The sequence below is a fragment of the Saccopteryx bilineata genome, chromosome 5 (assembly GCF_036850765.1).
Source record: "Saccopteryx bilineata isolate mSacBil1 chromosome 5, mSacBil1_pri_phased_curated, whole genome shotgun sequence".
Lineage (NCBI taxonomy): Eukaryota > Metazoa > Chordata > Mammalia > Chiroptera > Emballonuridae > Saccopteryx > Saccopteryx bilineata.
The window spans coordinates 264,050,390-264,068,968 of NC_089494.1; the positions used below are offsets into that span (position 1 = coordinate 264,050,390).

Sequence of the window (18,579 nt, forward strand, 5' to 3'; positions counted from 1 at the left end):
TTTCAGTAACTGCTTCTCTGCGCCAAGTGTCAGCAGCCTGGTGGAAGTTTCCTGCCAGAATTGTGAAGTAGGAGCTGCTAACAGACAAGTCCATCGCCCTGGGTGGGGGGAGGTGCTCAGTGATGACTTGGGTGCTTGAACCCAGCGCCTCCGGGTCAGCCAGCACAGGAGGCCCCAGGGAGGAGGCCCCAGGGAGGAGGCCCCAGGAAGGAGGCCCCAGGGGAAGCCCGGCACCCGAGCCAGGGGTGGCAGAAGGCACAGGAGGGGTCCCCATGTTCCCATCACAGCTGCACAACCGGGGGAAGAGACTCGGGTGGGCCCCCATCCCCTTGGGACCACGACGCTTGAGTCTGCAGAAACGTGGAGGGGGTGGGGAGAGGTGGGGGTGCTGTCTGGAGCCGGGAAAAGTGGGTTCTTTCACCCACCAGCAGATGGCCTGTCTCCCCTCGGCTGGTTTAGATCTGAAGGGGGTTTGAGAAATTCACCGCCATGCCTTTGCCCCAACATCACCACCCCTCCTTCCTACATGTGGCCCCTCCATCTCCAACGGCTGAGTCTGACCAATCCCTGAACTCTCTCTCTCTCTCTCTCTCTCTCTCTCTCTCTCTCTCTCTCTCTCTCCTGAAAGGGGGCCAGTCTGAACTCCACACCCCCCGAGATCAGCCACCTGCTCTGCTCAGAGAAACGTCCGCCGAGCACAACCTCCCCCCACTCTGCAGACAACAAAGTCAGCCTGGGCGCGGCCCCTGCCTGCGACACCGGAAAGCCCTGCCGTCCATCCTCGTGAAGATCAAGGCTCCCGGTGCCAGGTCTGTCTCTGTCTACACACCTGCACCCTCACCCCAGGCAGGGAGGGGCTCCTGCTCAATGTGGAGCCCGGGCCAGGCCTGGGTGCCGGGCAGGGCTGCTCAATTGTGGAGGAAAAACTGGGCCGTTGCTGCGAACACTGTCCAGCTCTGAAGGATAAGCCCAGGGCAGCAGGGACCTGAGGACCCTTAGACCCAAACACCTGCGGTGTGGTGGGCCCTGAACCGAGTGCCTTCACTCACTAAAAGGAAGGTTTCTTTTCTTGAAATATATAATGCGCACGGAGGTGTGTGTAAGGTATCTTCCCCGCTGAGGGAGAAAGAAGGGTGTAGCCACCAAGTGTGGAATAGCCAAAGCTTTATTTAGTAGAGCACTTCCCAGACAAGATGGGGGCCAGAGAAGTGACAGAGATTCTCCCATTTGGGGGTAATTCATAGGGTTGGCAGGGTGAAGGTGAGTTGCTATGACGTGGCGAAATTTCACTGGCTGACAGACAGTCGCTCCTTTTCAAAGGGCTCCTGGGAAGTTTCTTTTGGTGCACAGGGGTGTGGGCGGTCCCAGCCAGAGTCCCCGGGCCTGGTGCCTCACGTGACCTTCCCCCATTGCCCACCGACCTCACGGTGTGTATAAAATGTGTATGCCCAACTGGAGAATGACAGCACACGCCTGTGTCCCCACCACCCTTTGTGGGGGCACTAGGAGGGGGAACAAGAGAGAAACGGGGTTTATCAGAACTGTGGCACCTGCAGGGTCTGGTGAAGACCAGGCGCCTGGTGACCAAAGCAGCTGCTCTTGGCAGCGAGGCTGTCTGTACGGCCGCATTCAAAGCCCCCCTGCAGCTCTCGGGAGCAGGACAGAGGGGAAACGCGTGGCTTCTGTGCTCCAGCACATCAGGACACGTTGAAAAGAGCAGGAATTGGGAAACATATGGGGAAGACCAGCCCCTGTGATCATTTGGACCAGGCTCACCTGGGCATTCTGTCGGTAGATTTTAAAATACAAAATAATGGTAATGACAGCATTTAACCGTGTCTTGAGTGGATGGGAACCTGTTTCCCTCTGTGTCTGACCATCTCCCGCCTTTTCCACCCTCCTGGGGGAGTCTTATTCCTCCTTCCCTTCCACACATACTCCATATTGGCTGTAATGTCCTTGTCTGCCTCTTCTTGCTTTTTTTTCTTATTTTGGTGGAGCACTGGCATGTCTGAAATGTCTTTATTAAGAGACTCGTTCATTAGATACTTATGTACTTTCCTTATCGTTTGGCTGGGTATAGAATTCTAGGTTGGAAGTCATTTTCTTTCAGAATTCTGAAGCTACTGCTGCACTGACTTCCTACTTTAAGTGTTGCTGTTGAATCTGAAGGCAGGTTACACCTTTTCTATTTACTGATTTCTCCTGATAAGCTGTGAAACCTTAGTTTTGCCTCCAGTGTTCTGAGATTTCACAGTGCTCTGCCTTTGTGTGGGTCTATTTTCTGTCATGGCAAGAATCACTTGGTACACCTGGCAACTTATGCTGTTTAGATCTGGAAAACTGTCTTAGATTATTATTTTTTTTTTCTTTTTTGGTCATTCTCTCAGTCCTCTTTTTTTTTTTTTTTTTTTTTTTTTTTTTGTCTTTTCTTCCTGAAACTCCTATTAATCAAATACTAGGTCTCTGGAATTGGAAATTAATTATTTTCTTATCTATTCTTCCTTATTTTTTATCTCTCTACTGCATCCCTCTGCTTTCTCAGAGATTTCTTTAGTGTTATCTTCCTATATTCTATTTGGTTTTTTCATTTCTGCTATCATTGTTTAAAGTTTCCAGTAGCTCCTTTTTTGTTACCTGATTAATGTATTTTCCTTCTATTACATTAGATACAGTATTATACATAATTCTATAACTATGTGTGCATTAATGGTCCATGGATATAACAACTTCTATCTCTGTGAGGATAAGAATAGTCATTACTTCCCTTTTTCTTTTCCCTGCTCGGTTTGTGTTTTCTCATAGTTGCTTTTTTTTTGTTATTATTGTCTATTTGCTTTAGTATCTCCCATTCTCTCTTCCACATTAGGAGCTTCCCTTAAATTTTTAGGCATCCTTAGCTGACCACTCATGATAAGGCAAGGCAGAAGGAAGAGCTGATAGGAAACTCTGTACACTTGCACGGATTTGTTGACTTCACCTTGGGTGACCTTAGTGGGTTCTTAGGTTACCCCTGCTGTCCAGATCTTTGTTTCTTTCCTACGGAGATGGTTGGATCAACAGAAATGCTTCTTCTAGTCTCCTGTCTGGAGGCTGAAGATCCAGCCATCTGGGTCTGAGAGCGGAGCAGAGAAAGAAGACTTGGGGGGGGGGGGGTTGTCTCTGCAGTTAGCATTCAGGGTGTGTGTGTGTGTGTGTATGTGTGTGTGTGTGGTCGTAAGACAAACTTCCCATGTAGTGATAGTCACAATCTTAATGCGTACAATTTAATAACTTTTCACAAATATACCCTCCCATCTAACCAACATTTCAATCAAGATAGCAAACATTTTCATTGCTGCAGAAAGTTCTCTTGTGCTTCCCTTTGGTTAATCACCAGTTCCTCCCCACCCTCACCACAGACAACCACTGTTCTGTTGCCCGGTATCAAAGGTTACATTCACCTGATCCTGAACTTCAGAAAACACAGTCATACAGGTGCTTGCTTTTGTCTCCGGTTCACTCCTCATAATGATCAGACTTGGGCATGTTGTTGCATGTGGCGGTAGCAGCTTTTTGTTTTGTTTTGTTTTGTTTGCTAATTAGTGTTCCTTTAGATGCGTATATTACAATTTGTTTATCCAGTTTCCTGGCAATGGGCTTTTGGGTTGCTCCCAATCTTGGTTATGAATAAAGCTGTCAAAACCATGCTTTTATGCAAGTCTTTTTCTAGACAGACATTTTAATCTCTCTTGGGCAACCTGGGAGTTAAATTGCCGGGTTCATAGAATGGAATCCATCGAATTCAGTCAGAAAAATAAGTGTTTGTTTTTAATTGTGTAAGAAACTGACAGTTTTCCACTCCCACCAGGAATGTCTAGGGTTTAGGGGATCTCTTTCATTTCAGCTATTCTGGTGGGCGTGAAGCAGCGTGCTGACTATCAGTGACGATAGTGAACGTCCTTGTATGCTTTCAAACTTTCAGGCAAAGGTGCTCGGTGTTTCGCTGCTGAGTGTGATGTGCGTGGTGCGTTTTGCGCAGATGACTCTCATCCAACCGAGAAAGCACCCTCTCCTGCTCCTTCCCTGAGTTGATCTTGTCACAAGTGGGTGCTGCTACACCTACTGAGACTATCGTGCACTGTTCTTCTCCTTTATTCTACTAATGAAGAGAATGATATTGATCCATTTTCAAACACGAAGCCAAAGTTATTTACACATTTACACAGTGCTGGGTTCGACTTGCCAACATTTTGTGGAGGGTCTTGGTGTCTGTGATCATGAAGAATGTCGGTCTGCCATTTCCTTGACTTGACTTATGTTTTAAAAGGCCAGGTCCGGCTTGCTGCATAGAGAATGGACTCCCCGGGAAGCAGGTTTAGAAGTAGAGAGGCCAATAGGGAGATAATAGAGTGACCCAGGCAACCGGCACTCGGGAATTATGTGACTGTGGGCCAGTCCACCCCCATTGGTCGTGGCCTCCAACGGTCAGTCTGTGAAATGGAGATGTACAACTAGACGGTCATTACGCACCCTTACCGCTCTGATGCAGTTCTGGTCTGTGAACTTCCGGCTTCATGATCCCCACCCAGACCTGGAAAGTCACTGCCCTCGAGGTCTGCAGTCCACGACCTCCATCAGAGCCCAAGAAGGAAGAAGTAACCAGGGTGGCCCTGGAGTAGCTCTTCACTCAGGCAATCGAAGAACAACGCTGGCCCACAGCACTCGTCGTCTCTTCCACCTGGGTGCACAGCTGGACCACATTTCCCAGCCTCCCCCGCAGTCAGATGTGGCCATATGGTGGCTTCTGGGCAGTAGAACGTGAGCAGAAGGGAAAAGCCTGACTTTTCAACCACTCACCTGTGAGATCCTCCCTGTTCTGCCCTCTCAGCCCCCACCTGTGGGAAGCTGGAAGTCCTGTGTTGAAAGATGGGGCAGGCTGAACCCCCAAGTCACCGCCTGCAGCACCACTGCCTGCTGATCCCAGAGCATCTTCCTTTTAGACTTGAACGGAGGTAAGAGAACACATCCGTCCCCTTGGTGGTTAGCCTAACCTAGCTAATAACCAGCGTAAGGGCATTGAACACTAACAGCCAAGCACCTAGGAACTTGTGATCTGGCTAGAATGGAGTCACAGGGACTAAATTTACCTTTTGCCTGAAAAAAAAACAAAACTAAATGACTGGACAAAATATATGAAACAGTGGCTCTCAAGAAGTTGGACATCAGGCAGGAAGGACCTGATAAGGGCTGACTGGAACTTGAAGCAAACATAATCCATTGGGAGGGTTCCATGGGAGGAACTAAGGCTCGTGGAAGTTCTTGCCCTAATGGTGAGAACCCTACAGAAAGAACTGCATGGTTTTTGTTTGTTTGTTTGTTTGTTTTAAGAACTCCATGTTTTTATAACAAAGCTCTGTGGTCCTAACTTTCCCCTCTCTTAACTTCCTCTTTTCTTCCATAAGCTCCTCTCCATCTTGGAGCTCCAGCTAGAGTATGCACTTTGCCAGAGTCTGCATGCCCTGGGTTGCAGCCCTTTCTTTTTCCCAATTAAACCCCTTTTTTGGTGACAAAATACCAAGTCAATATTATTTTTCAGTCGACATACAGCAAATCAGTCCTTGGTTCCCGGCACCTTAAACCCTGTCTGGAACAACACAGAGCACAATTTAAAAATAACTCAATATTGATTTCCTCCCAAGATGCCCAGGTTTTCTCCACCCCCTGCCTTTGTCCTCAGCAGCGTCCCTCAAACTAGGAGTGTCCCCCTCGCAGGCACAAGCTATACCACCTTCGGCCGCCCTTCAGGTCAGTTGTGCCAGATGGGCTCACCCTGCCCCTTCTCCAAGCCCCAGAGCACCTCACTGGGGCCTCCTCCACCCGACTGGACATCTCAGGCCACTTGTCTATCAAGCGACTTGGAGGCAACCATCTGTGTCTCGCTCCTTAAGCTTTGTTTGCCCGTCTACCTCCAGGACACTGCCCAGCCCCCAACACATGGCCCGTGTTGACTTTTGCTGATTTAGTAAAAGGTTCAGGTGGGAAGAAATGAGACAAGTACCCAGATTTCTCTAACACAGAACAAATGTACAGAGGGCGTGTCGGACGCAGTTCGGACAGTGTTGGGGCGCGTGCGCCACAGGGGGGAACGTCCCGCGGGGACAGGGAGAGAATGCCCAGAGTCCCGGCCTCCGCTTTTCTTCCTCTGTTAAGGGAAGGAGTGGACCAGGGGGTCCTCAGGTTCCTTACTGCAGCGACAGGCACACCTGGGCGCCCACGAGCAGGGACCACCTCCCCCCAAACCCATCATGACCGGGAAGATGCAACATCAGGTGACGCAGGAACGGTCTCAGACACAGGAAGACACGGTCCCGAATTTTTCCCATTCACTAGTTCTAAGGAGTAGAGAGGACCGGGCCGGCGACCATTCGGTTTCCGCGGTCAAGGTGGGCTCCTCCGCTCGCAAGCAAGCAAGGCTCTTGGCAAGCGCGCATCTCAGTTCACGCAGCCCTAGCGTAGTCGCCAGGCCGCGGCATGGTTGCCTAGGAAACGTCCACGTGCCTCCGCAGGGCTTCCGGACGTTGTAGTCCCTCGGAGGCCTCGAGTGGGCCACCTGCACAAGGGATAGACTACAATTCCCAGGAGGCAGCGCGGCGGGGGGCGGAGCGAGATCAGGGGCGGGGCCCAGTGGGATGTCCTGGACGCGCCCTACGGGGTCTCCGCGGCCGGTGGAGGAAGATGGCGTCGCGGAGGGTCGCACCTGGTTCGCGCGGGTTCCTGGCATCCCCGCCATTGCTGCTGCTGCTGCTGCTGCTGCTACTGAGGCCCTGGCCGGCGGTGGGCCACGGCGGCAAGTACTCGCGGGAGGAGAACGAACCCGAGCGGCCCGCGCGGCGCGAGCCCAGCGGCGAGTTCCGCATGGAGAAGCTGAACCAGCTGTGGGAGAAGGCGCAGCGGGTGAGTGGCGGTCCCGGGCTCGGGAGGCGCCTCCAGGCAGGGGCTGCGGGCGCTGCTTCCTCGTCCGGCCTTGCAGCCTCGACTCGGGAAGCGGTCCTGCTCCTCTGGGTTGCCGGTGCTCGGGGCGCTGCGGGCGGGGCTGCCCCTGACCTCGGGGCTGGCCCCACGGGCCTCCGGGGGCGGCGTGTCAGGTGGGGGTCGCCCCGTGGCTCAGTCAGGGTCAAGGTCCTGGGAGTGAACCCAGAATAGGGGAGCCCGGGCTGCCTGTCACCAGTCCAGCCCAAGAAGTAGAGACGGGGACTTGAATCCTCATGGGCGCTGTGTTCAGGTGACCGGCGATCTGGGCAGACGGGGGTGACATTCCCAAATCATCCCAACCCCTTATATCCGCGGGCAGACTTTCTTTAAGGGGAAGAACGGGTGGGAAGGGTTTTAGGATCTCTGGGAAGAGTCAGTCACATGATAGTCAAAGCTGACGGGATCCTAGCCGGCGAGCGTTTGCAGCCCCGTCCATGCTTGCAACCCCCTGGGGCACTAAGGTAGGTCACTCGCGGGTCTCCTGAAGTCGTGTGGGCCCGTTCAGCTATCCCAGGTCCTGGAACAAGCTTTTACCTGGTCAGCCATTAAGCCCCGGGACTGTAACCGAAGCCGTCACCACTCAAGCTGAACGCTTGAGTTCCCCTGTCCTGAGCTCCAGGTCCTGCCAAGGGTTCTGTTCTCACTTTGTGATCACAACTGTTGAAGAGTTTGTCCTCCCAGGAGGGAGGCCCAGGGAGGGGGGTAGATTGTGTCCGAACCCCGCTCTGTCCCTGTGCCACTTGTGGCCTGTCTCCCTTCCCTTGGGGCACTGCGTCCCTCTGGTCCAGGAGGGGTTCTGGAAGGACAGGCTGGGGAGCAGCCTCCCCTGCATACCAGGAGGTGGGGAGGGCAGTGAGCTGGGGGGGGGGTGCTGGAGGCCTGTGAGGGTTCTCAGATCTGCATGGGGGGGGGCTGGCACAGCCTTGCAGCCAGCACACCCCCCGGCCTCCTTCAATCCCTGCTCACCACCTTAGCCGTAGACCAGAGCCATGGCTGGAGGAGAGGCTTGGTGGACACCAGTTCTCAGTAGTTTCTTTTTAATCCCGTTGTTCAGAGGTGACTGGCTGTGCGTGTTTAGTGCACCTGAGGGACCGTCACCACAGTCTACACCGCACACGTACCTTCTTGTTCCTGCCGAGTGGCTTTGTTCCGGTGTATCACTTGTCCCAGTGTTGTTGATGATTTACTCCGTTGTTTAACATTGGACAGAGTCTGCTTTGCATCTGGCTTCTGTTAACTAGTTCTTTTCGCAAGAGGCATTAACGTTTAACTGTAATTTAAAGAGCTATTAAAAAGAATCCAGAGAGTGGGTGCCGGGTGTTCACACAGAATCTGGAGCAGAGGTCTGGGGGCCGGGGGTCCCTCCTCGCACCACAGAGGTCCTGCTGGGGACCAGCCCCAGCTCAGGCCCATCTGGCCTCCGCCACCCTCCACTCCAGAACTGCCTGAGAATGCAGGCCGTCAGGGGAGGTAACTGGTCTGAGATCACGGTCTTTAAGGGCCTGTGTTCTTTATCTCCACTCTGTCTGGGACCACAATTCAGACCCATTTCCAGTGACCTCTGGCCCGCGGAGGCCTGAGGTGCCCAGCTTTGCCCACCTTGGTGGTGAGGTCCTGTGTGAGGCCTGCCCAGTGGCTTCCTGCTCAGACCTAAAGCTCATCAAAGGTTCCAGCATGGGTGGGGGGAGGCCTTCCCTCCCTCCTCCTGTAAATGGGCACATGCGTCCAGCTCAAGCTTGCCCAGGAAGGGGCTCTTTCCACAGGACAGCCGGCGGCTGGGTGGCACCAGACCCTGAGGGGGCCCTGCACCCCCAGCCCTGGGTCTGACATTGGGAGTCACTAGCGAGTTCCTCGGAGGCAGGCCATCTTTCATGCATGTGGACTGATTTGGGTTTTTTGGGTTTTTTTTGTATTTTTCTGAAGCTGGAAACGGGGAGAGATAGTCAGACTCCCGCATGCGCCAGACCGGGATCCACCCGGCACGCCCACCAGGGGCGATGCTATGCCCCTCCCGGGCGTCGCTCTGCTGCAACCAGAGCCACTCTAGCGCCTGGGGCAGAGGCCAAGGAGCCATCCCCAGCGCCCGGGCCATTTTTGCTCCAGTGGAGCCTCGGCTGCGGGAGGGGAAGAGAGAGACAGAGAGGAAGGAGAGGGGGAGGGGTAGAGAAGCAGATGGGCACTTCTCCTGTGTGCCCTGGCCGGGAATCGAACCCGGGTCCCCCGCACGCCAGGCTGACACTCTACTGCTGAGCCAACCGGCCAGGGACCTGATTGGTTTTTAAAGCCGCCAGTTCAGTGGAACTGGCACAAATCGTCACATGTCATTTCAGCCAGGTGAGATGGTGGTGGCCCAGACCTGGAGGGGACCTCATGGGCCAAGCAGGGGGCAGGATCTCTCAGGAAGTAGAGGTCCCGCCACACTCAGCCCCTTCTCAGCCGGCTTCCAGCGTGGCGCCCCGCCCACAGGGGATGCCTCCCCACCAGTGTCCCTGGGAACCGTGGGGAGGTTTTGGGGATGTCTTCTATAAATTTAGTTTTCTGTCCTTTCCAAAAGTTGCAGTTTCATGATGCAAGGACTGGTGTCTTCACCAAGCCCCGCATTCATGCCCCTACGTCCTCCCACCCTGTTGACCCAGGTGACTGTCCCCAGGGTCCAGGGGGTGCAGCTGGGGTGTCCACTGACAGGAGCCACCCTCTGCAGCCAGCTCCCCTCCTTTGCCCTCAGCTCCAGCCACTGACAGCAGGTGACTCCCTGGGGACCTGGGGTGTCTAGACCGGCTGTGCTGTGGACGGTTCAGGCTAGGCCGGGGGTCCTCGCAGGGCGGGCCGCTGTCCCTCTGACGCGCTCGGCAGGAACGTGTGCAGGTGGAAGGGCTGGGACCCTGGCTCGGCTCCCGGTCGCCTCTCTCCCGGGCTCTGTCGTTGGGTCATCCTGCGGCTGACTGTCGGGTGTCTGCTGTCCCTGCCCCCAGCTGCAGCTTTCTCCTGTGGAACTGTCCGAGCTCCACGCCGACCTGAAGATACAAGAAAGGGACGAGTTCGCCTGGAAGAAGCTGAAGGCCGAAGGCTTGGATGAAGACGGGGAGAGAGAAGCAAAGCTTATACGCAACCTGAACGGTATCGTCCTTGCTGCCAGCCCCCCTGGCCAGCTGCTCACCGGGGTGCAGTTTGTGGGCGGGGTGTGTCGGGCCCCGCGTGTCAGGAGCGCCAAGCAGCCTCTTTCTTGCTCTTTTCAGGAGTAAATGACATGTTGAACATAGGTCTTGGTGACGTGGTTTGAAGAGTCGATAAGGACACACTTGTATGCGCTTGTGTGTCCCCACTGGCCAGGGCCGCATGGCCGAGGCAGCTCCCGGAGGGCCTCTGTGGAGGGCCTCCTGCAGTTGAGGAAGGGGACTGGACGGGCGTGGGGCAGTTGAGGAAGGGGACTGGACGGGCGTGGGGCAGTTGAGGAAGGGGACTGGACGGGCGTGGGGCAGTTGAGGAAGGGGACTGGACGGGCGTGGGACGCTAGGAAGGCCCGGAGCTCACAGGGGAGCACCAGGAGTGGACCCTCCGCATGGTCGGCCTCGAGTCCTCGGGGAGCTGAGCTTAGGAGTGAGGTCTGAGACGGGGAAGCAGGCCCCTGAGAGCCAAGAGCAGGCTGGCACCGCCCAGGGTGGGCCCCGGGCAAGGAGCTGGTGCGGAGGGCATGGCCTTGGCCTCCGTGTCCAGCATGTGACCCCACCAGGAGTTGGGTTTGGGGTGGCAAGAACGGAGTGCGGGGGAAGGGAAGCCAGCACTGGTTTCTGAGGAAGACCAGACCAGGGGATGGGGGAGGCCCAGTTGATGTCCTGGAAGGCACAGCGGAGCCAGAGTCAGCCGCCCGGGAGGACCCCAGCCCTCGGAGCAAGGAGGACTGGGCACCCCACTGCCAGCGGAGGGGGGGGAAGGCCTGGCGTGGCCCTGAATTCCCGGGGAGACCCACCTGGAGAGCTAGCTGCTTTCTGGGGCCCCGCTGGGCACCTGCCCCGTGTGGTGTTGGCGGCCAGGGTGGGCTGAGAGGCCCAGCACGAGTGATGGGGCCCCGCGAGGAGCGGAGGGCTGGGGCCGGCGCTGTGCCTGCAGGACTGAGGAGCGGCCTGGTCGCGTCCCCACCTTGACAGGGACGTTGCAGGTTGGTGGCCCGCCTTCCCTCTCGGCCTCCACCCGCCTTTTTTTTTTTTTTTAAGAGAGAGAGGGATAGACAGGGACAGACAGACAAGAACTGAGAGAGATGAGAAGCATCAATCATTAGTTTTTCGTTGCTACATCTTAGTTGTTCATTGATTGCTCTCTCATATGTGCCTTGACCTCAGGCCTTCAGCAGACCGAGTAACCCCTTGCTCAAGCCAGCGACCTTGGGCTCAAGCTGGTGAGCTTTGCTCAAACCAGATGAGCCCTCAATCAAGCTGGCGACCTCGGGGTCTCGAACCTGGGTCTTCCGCATCCCAGTCCGACGCTCTATCCACTACACCACCACCTGGTCAGGCTCCACCAGCCTTTTGTTGGAAGTTGCTGCCACCGAGGTTTCTTCTGTAAAAAACCTCTCCTTCCAGACAGAAGTGTGACATGGTGACAGGAAAGCCCCCACCCCTGGCTACACCCTCCACTCTGAGCTGCGATTGCTCCTGCACGCACCAGAAGTGGGCTGCACATTTTGGTTTTGAAAATCTGTGATATTGATCTGTAAAAATGGCCCCACTGGTAACAACTCCTGTCCCAACCAGATGTGAGGGGAGCCAGGAAGTAAGTAGCTGGTGTCGTGGGGGGAAGTGGGTCCCCTCAGCCACTGGACACGGTAGCGGGGGCGGGACCCCAGGTTTGTCTTTGTTCTGCTGGGTCCTGGGTGGTTACCAGAAACCTCATGGGCAGAGGGAGCCTATGGGACAGGGAGGCAGACCTGGCTAGCTGGCAGGGCCCAGCTGCTCCAATTGCCCCTCTGGCCCAGGACCTGCCTCACCTGACCCCTCTCCTGCCCTAGTCATCCTGGCCAAGTACCGTCTGGACGGGAGGAAGGACGCCCAGGCGCTCAGTGGAAACTCGCTCAGCGATGGCACCGAGCAGGACAGCCTGGAGGACCCCAGGCTGGAGAAGCTGTGGCACAAGGTACCCCGCGCTCCCTGTGTACCCAACATGGGTGCCCTCCCTGCGAGAGTCGGGCTGCTGGGCCCTGCACCACCGTTCATAGTGTGTGGAGCATGCGGCCTCTGCTCTGGCGGGGTCTCTGGGTCACTGCTGTGTCTCTTGGTCCCGTCTCCCCGTCCCTGTCCCCGTGCTGGCCCAGCTGGAGCTGGGGCTCTGTGGCGGAGCTGGGTAGGGAGGGCACACACAGCCGCTGGTGCACAGGGTGGCACAGCTCACCGCACACACAGCCGCGGGAGCACGGGGCCGCACAGCTCACCGCACACACAGCCGCTGGTGCACGGGGCGGCACAGCTCACCGCACACACAGCTGGCGCACGGGGCGGCACAGCTCACCACACACACAGCTCACCGCACACACAGCTGGTGCACGGGGCGGCACAGCTCACCACACACACAGCTGGTGCACGGGGCGGCACAGCTCACCGCACACACAGCTTACCGCACACACAGCCGCTGGCGCACGGGGCGGCACAGCTCACCGCACACACAGCTCACCGCACACACAGCCGCTGGCGCACGGGGCGGCACAGCTCACCACACACACAGCTGGTGCACGGGGCGGCACAGCTCACCGCACACACAGCTCACCGCACACACAGCCGCTGGTGCACGGGGCGGCACAGCTCACCGCACACACAGCTCACCGCACACACAGCCGCTGGCGCACAGGGCGGCACAGCTCACCGCACACACAGCTCACCGCACACACAGCCGCTGGTGCACGGGACGGCACAGCTCACCGCACACACAGCCGCTGGAGCACGGGGCGGCACAGCTCACCGCACACACAGCCGCTGGCGCACGGGGCGGCACAGCTCACCGCACACACAGCTCACCGCACACACAGCCGCTGGCGCACGGGGCGGCACAGCTCACCGCACACACAGCTCACCGCATACACAGCCGCTGGCGCACGGGGCGGCACAGCTCACCGCACACACAGCTCACCGCACACACAGCCGCTGGCGCACGGGGCGGCACAGCTCACCACACACACAGCTGGAGCACGGGGCGGCACAGCTCACCGCACACACAGCTCACCGCACACACAGCCGCTGGTGCACGGGGCGGCACAGCTCACCGCACACACAGCTCACCGCACACACAGCCGCTGGCGCACAGGGCGGCACAGCTCACCGCACACACAGCTCACCGCACACACAGCCGCTGGTGCAGGGGACGGCACAGCTCACCACACACACAGCTGGCGCACGGGGCGGCACAGCTCACCGCACACACAGCTGGCGCACGGGGCGGCACAGCTCACCGCACACACAGCCGCGGGAGCACGGGGCGGCACAGCTCACCGCACACACAGCCGCGGGAGCACGGGGCGGCACAGCTCACCACACACACAGCTCACCGCACACACAGCCGCTGGCGCACGGGGCGGCACAGCTCACCATACACACAGCCGGTGCACGGGGCGGCACAGCTCACCGCACACACAGCTCACCATACACACAGCCGGTGCACGGGGCGGCACAGCTCACCGCACACACAGCTGGTGCACGGGGCGGCACAGCTCACCACACACACAGCTGGTGCACGGGGCAGCACAGCTCACCGCACACACAGCTGGAGCACGGGGCGGCACAGCTCACCGCACACACAGCCGCTGGCGCACGGGGCGGCACAGCTCACCGCACACACAGCTGGAGCACGGGGCGGCACAGCTCACCGCACACACAGCTGGCGCACGGGGCGGCACAGCTCACCACACACACAGCCGCTGGTGCACGGGGCGGCACAGCTCACCGCACACATCACCACACACAGCCGCTGGCGCACGGGGCAGCACAGCTCACCACACACACAGCTGGTGCACGGGGCAGCACAGCTCACCGCACACACAGCCGCTGGAGCACGGGGCGGCACAGCTCACCACACACACAGCCGGCGCACGGGGCGGCACAGCTCACCACACACACAGCCGGTGCACGGGGCGGCACAGCTCACCACACACACAGCCGCTGGTGCACGGGGCGGCACAGCTCACCGCACACACAGCCGCTGGTGCACGGGGCGGCACAGCTCACCGCACACACAGCCGCGGGAGCACGGGGCCGCACAGCTCACCGCACACACAGCTGCGGGAGCACGGGGCGGCACAGCTCACCGCACACACAGCCGCGGGAGCACGGGGCAGCACAGCTCACCGCACACACAGCCGGTGCACGGGGCGGCACAGCTCACCGCACACACAGCCGGTGCACGGGGCGGCACAGCTCACCGCACACACAGCCGGTGCACGGGGCGGCACAGCTCACCGCACACACAGCCGCTGGTGCACGGGGCGGCACAGCTCACCGCACACACAGCCGCTGGCGCACGGGGCGGCACAGCTCACCGCACACACAGCCGCTGGCGCACGGGGCGGCACAGCTCCACTCTGCCTGTGTCCAGTGGGGTTGGATCCTGCAGATGGCGTCCAGGACGCTGAGAGGTGCCCTCCCTGGAGGTGCAAACCTCGATGTTGCACGGTGGTGGCCTGGGCACTTACTTCACACCCCTTTATCCACCAGCTCTACCCAGTCACAAGCTAGAGCGGGGGGGGGGGGGGGGGGGGCTCTGGAGCCCAGACCTGCGTGGCCCTGTGGCCCACGGCCCTGGGGCAGGGGAATGGTGCTGAGGTGTGGATGGTGAGCATGCCCGGGGCTCTCTTCCAGGCGAAGACCTCTGGGAAGTTCTCCAGGGAGGAGCTAGACAAGCTCTGGCGGGAGTTCCAGCACCACAGAGAGAAGGTCCGCGAGTACAACATCCTGCTGGAGGCCCTGAGCCGGACAGAAGGTGCGCCTGCCCTGCCCGGTGGGCAGCCCAGTTCCTGGCGTTCTGGGGAGCTGGGGGGGGTGCTGCTGCTCCCTCGTCCACCCAGGTTTTTATTCTGTTTATTTAGTGAGGGGAGTGCAGCTAGAGACAGACTTCCGCATGTGCCTGACTGGGATCCACCCAGCATGCCCACCAGGGGGCGATGCTCTGCCCATCTGGGGCATCACTCTGTTGCAACCAGAGCCATTCCAGCACCTGAGGCAGAGGCCATGGAGCCATCCTCAGTGCCCGGGCCAACTTTGCTCCAATGGAGCCTTGGCTGCAGGAAGAGAGAGACAGAGAGGAAGGAGAGGGGGAGGGGTGGAGAAGCAGATGGGCATTTCCCCTCTACGCCCTGACCAGGAATCGAACCCGGGATGTCCATCTGTTGAGCCAACCGGCTGGGGCTGTCCGTCCAGTTTTCTGAGCAGGATCGCTGCTTGGGAACCCCTCAGGGTGCCTCTGACAGTGGCAGGGACATGTGCTCAGGTGCAGACAGTTCAGTTACCCAGGGCACCACTGGCCGCCTCTCCCACAGACACGTAGTTTCGCAGGGTGATCTCCGTGTTCCCTCTGTTGTTGAGTCTCAGTCCCCTCAAACGCGTGGGCTGCCGCGGTCAGAAAGTCAGCACGCTGGGGGGCTGCTGGCTTCGGGGAACCTGGTAAGCGGACTGTCCTTCTGAAGGGGCCTCGTGGAGCGGGGTTCTAGTGTCCGCACATCTCACAGGAAGGGTTGGGCTGCTTAGGGGCCACAGAGCCTGCAGAGGAGAGAACCCCCCAGAACACGACTCCCCCAGTGAGGCAGGGTCGGCGTGGCAGCTGCTGGCCCCAGGCCCGGGTCCTCAGCGGCCTCCCCCCGCCGTCCCGCCCCGCAGAGGTTCACGAGAACGCCATCAGCCCCTCGGACATGAGCCGTGTGCAGGAGGAGGCCGTGCTGCAGAGCCGGCACGCGGAGCTCAAGGACCGGCTGCGGGGCATCAGCCAGGGCTACGACCGGCTGCGGAAAGTCAGCCACCAGGGCTACGGCTCCGAGGCTGGTGAGCGCAGGCACGCTGGGTGGCTCTCCCTCGGCCGTCCCCTTCCCGTTCGTCACGTCCCCTGAGCCCTCGTGTCTGTCAGGACAGCTGCTTAGCTGCAGTGGCAGTCTCGTGTGCAGGCCTGTTTGCGCCAGCGCTCTCCTGAGCTCCACGTCCGCGGCTCGCAGTGGCCCGGCTGCAGGAGGCCTGCGGGTGGGAGGGCGAGGCGAGAAGTTGGGCATGTGCCAGCCGGTCCTGCAAGCCATGGGCTGAGCGCCTGCAGGCTGCCCGTTTGCTTCCAAGGGCGCGGCACACACCTGCACCCAGGTGGCACGGCACATGCTCACACCTGCACACACACACTGCGCTGGCGGCTGGGTGGGGCGCGTGGCCTGGGCCTCACAGGAGGCCGCCGTGCGCCTCACTGAGGTTGCCTTGCTCCCCACAGAGTTCGAGGAGCCGCGGGTGATTGACCTGTGGGACCTGGCACGGTCGGCCAACTTCACGGAGAAGGAGCTGGAGTCCTTTCGGGTGAGGGGCGCGGGCAGGGGTGTGGGAGAGGTGCTGGCGCTCGCTCAGCTCGTTTGCTGCTTGCTCCTCAGTGGGAGCGGTCACCACCGCGCAGGGGCCTTCTCCCGCCCTCCGCGTCCCTCTGTCGGGTGGCTGTGCGGACCGCCATGTGCTGCCGGGGCGGGGCCGGCTGGGCCTGGTGTGCTGGCTGTGCCGTGGGCTGCACGGGGCCCTGGTGCTGGCCGCAGGGCGGGCTGTGGACGGGAAGAGTGTTGGGGAAGCTCAGTTGCTTAGACGTCCTTCCAGGAGGAGCTGAAGCACTTTGAGGTGAAGATCGAGAAGCACAACCACTACCGGAAGCAGCTGGAGATCTCCCACCAGAAGCTGCAGCACGTGGAGCGTTTTGGGGACCACGAGCACGTGAGCCGCAACAAGGAGCGCTACGCCCTGCTGGAGGAGAAGACCAAGGAGCTGGGCTACAAGGTGGGCGGCCAGGCTCCTGCCCCCTGGGGGGGCTCCCCTCTGCCCCGATAGAGCGTGCTGGAAGCAGCCCCGTGGCCCTGAGGGGGCAGGAGGCCGGCACTTCCTGGCTCTGCCCGCACACCTGCTGGGCCCGTGTTCCACTGTGCTCTTCCCCAGGGACGGACAAGGGTTGTGGGCACGCACCAGGGCGGTGGGCAGGGTGGGACAGGAGGCCGGTACTTCCTGGCTCTGCCCGCACACCTGCTGGGCTCGTGCTCCACTGTGCTCTTCCCCAGGGACGGACAAGGGTTGTGGGCTCGCACCCAGGGCGGGTGGGCAGGGTGGGGCTGGGGCTGGGGCTCTTCCAGCCGCACAACTAGCTTCCTGCCCCGGAAGTGGGTGGCCGGTCAGTGGCTCTGAAGGTCCTGAACGAGGGGCCCGCGGTGGCTGTGGCATCTCCTGAGCACGCACGGAGGCAGCTGTGTCCTGAGAATTCCCCCGTACATGGGGGGCCGTGCTTGGCCCCTCAGGAAACGGGCCCTCTGAAGGCGGGAGCCAGTGGCCCCAGACCAGCCACTGCCCAGGGCTCTGTGAACATTCAAGCGGCCCTCACAGCAGGGTTGCTGTTTAGCTCACTTGTGGGCATCTTCCAGGTACTGAAACACGAAAGGGCCTTTACCCAGAGAACCTCTGGTGTGGCTTCAGGGAAGAGGGGGGCACAGGGGCCGGGGCAGGGGAGCCCGTGCCTGTGCCCCAGCCGGACGGCAGAATAGAGACCAGGTTGCCCAAAGGAGGGCTGTGGGCCTGTGCCTGCACCTGGCAGCATGAGGGGGACTCCCAGTGCCACAACGCGTGGGCAGTCGGCTCACAAACTGACTCGTGACCTGTGGCCGACGGGGAGGGGTGCGTGTGGGACGGACTCGCACTCGGGAGAACGGGGGCGCAGGAGAGCCGTGCCTCCCAGCCGGCTGGCCAGCGCTGTAGGGTGAGGCCAGGCCGCCCAGCCCAGCGGGGCCCCTGACTGGCCCCAGACAGGCCCTGCGTGGCGATGGGTTGGAAGGCAGCCTCTCGAGCAAGTCCCGGCTGGCGGTGTGCTGGGCCCCCAGCTCCTGCTGTCTCCTGGTTGGTAGTGACCGTTGCGCTGCTGCCGTGGCTTATCTGACGGTTTCTGGGTGGTGAGTGTGAGGGGGCAAGGCTGAGCAGGGGCCCTGTCAGGCTGTGTGTCCCCCCCCCCCCGGGGCCTGTCTCACCGAGCTGCTCCCTGCAGGTGAAGAAGCACCTCCAGGACCTGTCCAGCCGGATCTCAAGAGCGCGCCACAATGAGCTCTGAGGGCCCGAGAGCAGCCAGCTCTGGACTTCCCTGACACGGCCGGGGTGCTGTGGGCGGTGTCGGCGTGAACAAGCCCTCGGGGCGGCGTGGCCCCAGGTGTGTGTGCCCAGCGAGGGCCTGCGAGCTGCCCCCGCCGACCCCAGCAGTGCCACTGCCCCTGTGCCCGGGGCGGGTTGCAGCTGCCCACTGAGGCGTCCTCGGGTGCAGTGTCACTGTGCATTGACTTTGGGGACCTGCCATTGAGAAGACCGAATACAGACGTCCTGTCGACGA

The 18,579-nt window shown here is 59.8% G+C and overlaps 1 protein-coding gene across 1 annotated transcript; it reads left to right on the plus strand.

Annotated features, from left to right (window-relative positions):
* The first annotated feature begins 6,641 nt into the window (after positions 1-6,641).
* LRPAP1 (LDL receptor related protein associated protein 1) lies at positions 6,642-18,579 on the plus strand. Its single transcript, XM_066280644.1, has 8 exons — positions 6,642-6,936; positions 9,987-10,131; positions 12,017-12,141; positions 14,850-14,970; positions 15,864-16,025; positions 16,453-16,535; positions 16,821-16,997; positions 18,244-18,579. Exons 1-8 carry the CDS (start codon positions 6,718-6,720, stop codon positions 18,304-18,306), a joined length of 1,095 nt encoding a protein of 364 aa, XP_066136741.1. The 5' UTR covers positions 6,642-6,717; the 3' UTR covers positions 18,307-18,579.